This window comes from Crocuta crocuta, unplaced genomic scaffold (genome assembly GCF_008692635.1).
Source record: "Crocuta crocuta isolate KB4526 unplaced genomic scaffold, BGI_CrCroc_1.0 scaffold31, whole genome shotgun sequence".
NCBI classification, from domain to species: domain Eukaryota; kingdom Metazoa; phylum Chordata; class Mammalia; order Carnivora; family Hyaenidae; genus Crocuta; species Crocuta crocuta.
Window position 1 is genome coordinate 15,051,113 of NW_027528362.1, and position 4,825 is coordinate 15,055,937.

At 59.6% G+C, this 4,825-nt stretch overlaps 1 protein-coding gene across 2 annotated transcripts in view; it reads right to left on the reverse strand.

Moving 5' to 3' along the window:
- CUNH13orf46 (chromosome unknown C13orf46 homolog) overlaps positions 1-2,032 on the reverse strand; it is a 9,437-nt gene extending 7,405 nt beyond the window's left edge. For both annotated transcript variants that reach the window (XM_077754001.1, XM_077754000.1), the window contains exon 1: positions 1,724-2,032. In XM_077754001.1, coding sequence (XP_077610127.1) covers positions 1,724-1,910 — 187 coding nt within the window. In that variant the 5' untranslated portion in view covers positions 1,911-2,032. The remainder of the gene's footprint in view (positions 1-1,723) is intronic.
- Between the last annotated feature and the right edge of the window lie 2,793 nt (positions 2,033-4,825).

Consider the following 4,825-nt stretch of genomic DNA (forward strand, 5'->3'; position numbering starts at 1 on the left):
TCACACCCCCTGGTAAGCTACCTAAGTATCGGACATCTCGTAATAGGCACTGAGCTGCCTGGGGCGGGGGAGACCCTCTTAACACCGAGCGTTGATCCTGTGATGGGGGTGGTCCGAGGCCCGACCCGACCTCGCAGCCTGGCAGCACGGCGAGTGTGTGCCTCCCTGGAGTAATGTCCGCAGGCCCCCCCCTCCCTAGGAGAGAGCCCATCTCTCGGGAGCAGCCCCCCACTTCCTCCCTGGGCACACCCACCCCTGAGCACAAACAAACAGCCGGGTGCAGAGGGATGGCAAGGCAGGCCTGGGCTCCAGAGTCCCGGGGAGGGGGCACCATGGGCACAGCAGCATGAGCCCGGACAACTCCCATGGTGGGTCCTGTGTAGGCGGCTGATGGCTGGGCTCCTGCTGTCCCTCCTTTACCAGGCTGGTCTTGGGGCCAACTCGGACTGCTCATCTGCGGTCTGGCCGCCTCTTGCCTGGCCCATGGGCTGGCTGGCCCGTGTCCTGGGTCCATGACATCTCAGTCCTCGTCTGGCCCATGGGCTGGCTGGCCCGTGTCCTGCGTCTGTAACATCTCCGTCCCTGTGGGTTCAGGTGGTACCCTTGCTCCCTGCAGGTGTGCCGAGGACTGTCCTGGACACCCAGCGAGGCACCTCTTCTGGTCTCATTTCACCCTGTGGACGGCGGGACGCGGACCAGCCTGCCCTGCCGCTGTCTGTCCTGTGGGCTCCAGGGAGGCTGAGCCCCTCGGCCGAGTCGTGTCCGGGGCCGCCCGGCGCCACGTGGGGTCTGCCATTCATCCTGTTTGGGAGAAGCCTGCGGTGCTGGCGGGAATATCCAGGAGTGGTGGGGACTGAGCCCGCCCTCTCCCGTGGCTGCCCCGTGGTGGCGGCAATATCAGACACGTCTATGTGCTTCTTAGGGGTTTGCTCGTCTTGAGTGAGGCTGAGACAGGGTCTCCGTGTTCAGAGGCTTCAGGGGACAGAGGCGGTAAGACCTTGGCAGTGGTCCCTGTGCTGCTGGCCGGTACCTCCCCCCTCCCGAAACAACACGGCTTTGGATGTTTACACCCCTACCTCTCAAAATCATTCCTAGGCCTTGAACAAGCAGCCGCATTTCCTACTTACTGGATTTCATTTCCATGGCACCCTGACCTCAAAAAGGGCCACTCACTGAGTGGCCTTCCCAGGAGAGGCAGAATGGCCGCGGGCCCGGCAAATGACTGAACCAGTCCCCTCCTCTCTCAGTCAACTCAGGGCCCTGCTCCTCTGGGGGAAGGACCACGAGAGACCTGCCCACTGGGGAGCCCAGGTGGCTCAGGTCACGAGCCGTCCACGCAAGCGCTAGGTGTTCCACACCCTCCTCACCACCCGCCCCCCCAACCACAGCGTGTTGACGGATCTCCTAGGTGGCAAGGATGGCCACGTGTAACATGGCTGACCCGGGTCCTGCCTGCACCCCCTGGGCTAACGGCTGGCCTGGCCTGGCAGGTCCCCAGGTTCCCTGAGCGGGACTGACCTGACACGCATCCCGTGGCCACGGCCTTCTGACGGGAGGCCCGCCTGCGCCCCGCCCTGACCTCAGCAGAGCTCACTGTGGCCTACTCAGTGCGTCCCTGCCCCCAGGCCGGCCTGGTTCGGGCACCGGCAGACCCCAGCCCTTCTGGGTTTGGGCGGGGGTGGCGGGGCCGGGCCGGGCTGGAGGCAGGGACTCAGTGGCCTACCTGGCTCCTTGCTCAGTTTCCTGATGCAGCGCAGAGGGCCCCCCTCCTGGAGCAGGCCGCCCAGGCTCCTGCTCCGCTGCAGTTCGGCCACCTCGCTGGCCGCCCTGAGGTGTCCGGGGGCGCCCCCTGGTGGAGGCGCCCCAGGGCCCGGCCGGTGCCTCCTGTGTGCGGCGGCGTCCTTCTCCATCGGCCTCCCTGGGTCAGGGCTCGGGAAGCAGAGGGCCGCGGGCTCCCGAGAGCGCCCTCAGACGGAGAGCATGGCTTCCAACCTCTGTCCAATCTGAAGAGCAGCCCACTGTGCCCTGAGGGCCCCTGTTGCCAAGCGGCCCCTGTGACATCACCGCAAAGTCAGAGGTCAGAGGTCAGCTCCATCCCCCACCCGAGGAGGAGGAGGCTGAGGCCCCTCTGCGTGGATGCCAGGGCGCATGTGGTGCTGGGGCTGCTGCAAGCCTTTGGACGATTTCCTCACAGTGAGAACCTTTCTCGTGTCAGGGACGTGTCACGTCAGGGACACGTTGGCATGGACCAAACTCAGGCAAAGGGACCACGGGCTCAGAAGGGAGGAGACTCCATGCCGGTCGGGAGGGGCCACGCTGACAAACCCAGTTCCGCACCCCCACCGCTCCCACCACCGTCAGTCCGCTTGTGTGGCCGTGGAGAAGTGGCACAGGGGGTGGCCGGGACGATGACACGTGTCTCTCAGGCTGCTCTCCGCTGGGGCCTCCCTCCTGGCCCGCGTGCTGCCTCCCTGTGCCCTCACGCACTCCTCCGTCTGCGTGTCCCTCTGCGTGTCCATGTCCTAATCTGTTTTTCTTCTTCTTTTATTTGAGTCTCGCTGACACACAGCGTCACATCAGGTCCAGGAACATGACCTAGTGACTCGACTTCTTTCTGCCGTGCTCCCTGCACACACCGCCCACTGTCACTGGCTCTATACCGTTTCGCCCTGGACCTGTTCACTCTGTAGCTGGAGGCCTGCACCTCCCTTACCAGCCAACTTTGTTCTCTGTATTTATGGGTCTCATTCTTTTTAAAAATAAATGTTTAGAGAAAGCATGAGCAGGGGAGGGGCAGAGAGGGGAGGGGACAGAGGATCCGAAGCAGCTCCAGGCTCCGAGCTGTCAGCACTGAGCCCGACACGGGGCTGGAACTCACAAACAGTGAGATCATGACCTGAGCCCAAGTTGGATGTTCAACCGACTGAGCCCCCATCAGGTGCCCCTGATTCTTTTTGTTCATTCATTTGTTTTTTTGTTATTTGTTTAGATTCTACTTATGAATGAAATTGTATGGTATTTTCCTTTCTCTGTCTGTCTCACTGAGCATAACACCCTCCAGGCCCACCTGTGTCGTCACATATGGCACACACTGCTCCACCGCACACACCTGCACATCGGTCTCACTCATCTGTCAGCAGACACTTGGGCTGCATCCGTATCTTTGCTGTCCTAGTTAATGCTGCAGTAGCCACCAGGGTGCATGCATCCCTTTGAGGAAGTATTTTTGAACTCTTTGGGTAAAGAGTGCAATTGCTGAGTCGTAGGGTAGCTCTATTTTTAATTTTTGAGGAATCTCCATACTATTTTCCGGAGTGGCCGCACCAGTTTGCATTTCCACCAACAGCGCACAAGGGTTCTCCTTTCTCCCCATCCTCGCCAACACCTGTTGTTGCCTGTTTTTTTTTTATTTAAAATTTTTTAAATAGTTTTTATTTATTTTTGAGACAGAGAACGAGCACGAGTGGGGGAGGGGCAGAGAGGGAGGGAGACACAGAATCTGAAACAGGCTCCAGGCTCTGAGCGGTCAGCACAGAGCCCGACGTGGGACTTGAACCCATGAACCGCGAGATCATGACCTGAGCTGAAGCTGGACGCTTAACTGACTGAGCCTCCCAGGCGCCCTGTTGTTGCCTGTTAATGTGAGCCATTCTGACAGGTGCGAGGTGGTATCTCAAGGCGGTTTTGCCTTGTGTTTCCCTGATGATGAGAGATGTGGGGCATCTTCTCACGTGTCTGTTGGCTGTGTTCTAATCTTATGGGACCAGGGCCCACCCTAGCGACTTCGTATGGCCATAATTACCCCTTTTTAAATACAGATCCTATCTCCAAATACAGTCACAGTCTGAAGTGCTGGGGTCAGGACTTTGCCATGAATTTTGGGGGGACACAATTCTGCCCACAACACAGCTTGATAGAGAATATCTGATGTCACCCCAGTACATGCTTTATCTCCAAACACCCACAGCTGCGGGGACAAATCACAGCACGAGCTTTCCCTGAGTAACCAGCTGATCACAACTATGCGGAACGAGCAAACACACTTCTACCCTCTCCGAAACTCTTCACAGCATCTCTACTTACAAGAGGGTCACCCACCGAGGGGCCGGTGTAGGTGTGGTGTGGTGCCCAGGTTCCCGAGCGCAGGGGCCTAAGGACAAGCGCCAGGATTGTGGGTAGCTCAGGTTGTCTGGAGGAAGAGCGACACTGAGGCCCCTGAAAGCCACTGTGACCTGTCACTAGGGGACCCGGGAGAGGGGCTTCTGGTTCCCGTGCTCCCCAGGGATTCCTCCTTCCACTCCCCTGGCTCCCTGGGTTCCACATGTGTCTGAATCAGCCAGGCTCGCTGGAGCTGCCCTGGGGCCCCGCCGTGGATGCTTGTGTCTGTCCCGACTGATGCTGGTGGTCTCCGACCTGGTGGCCTCACGGGCAGGTGCTCCCCTCTGCACCCCTCAGACCCTCCCGAGCCCTGGTGCCATCCCACCCTTCTGAGCCACCAGGAGAGGCTGGAGGGAAGCAGTAACGCATTTTGCTCCCCAAGTCCATGCCCCCAGGGAAGGGCTGACCCCGACTACCCCAAGTCCTGGTCTGGCGTCCCCAGAGCCAGACCATCTGATTCTTTCATAACAGCTGACTCCGGCTGGAATTAAAACAGCAACGAGTGAGAACCAAACCGAAAGAAGAAAGAAATAGGGAAAAGAGAAGCTCTGCCCTTGCCCTGGAGGCAGGGTCTCCCCCAAATGCAATTCAGCCTCTTCCCCCACTGGTGAGACGGCGTCCTCAGCACCTTCTGCCTCCCGAAAGCCTCTCCTGATGCTCCTCCCTT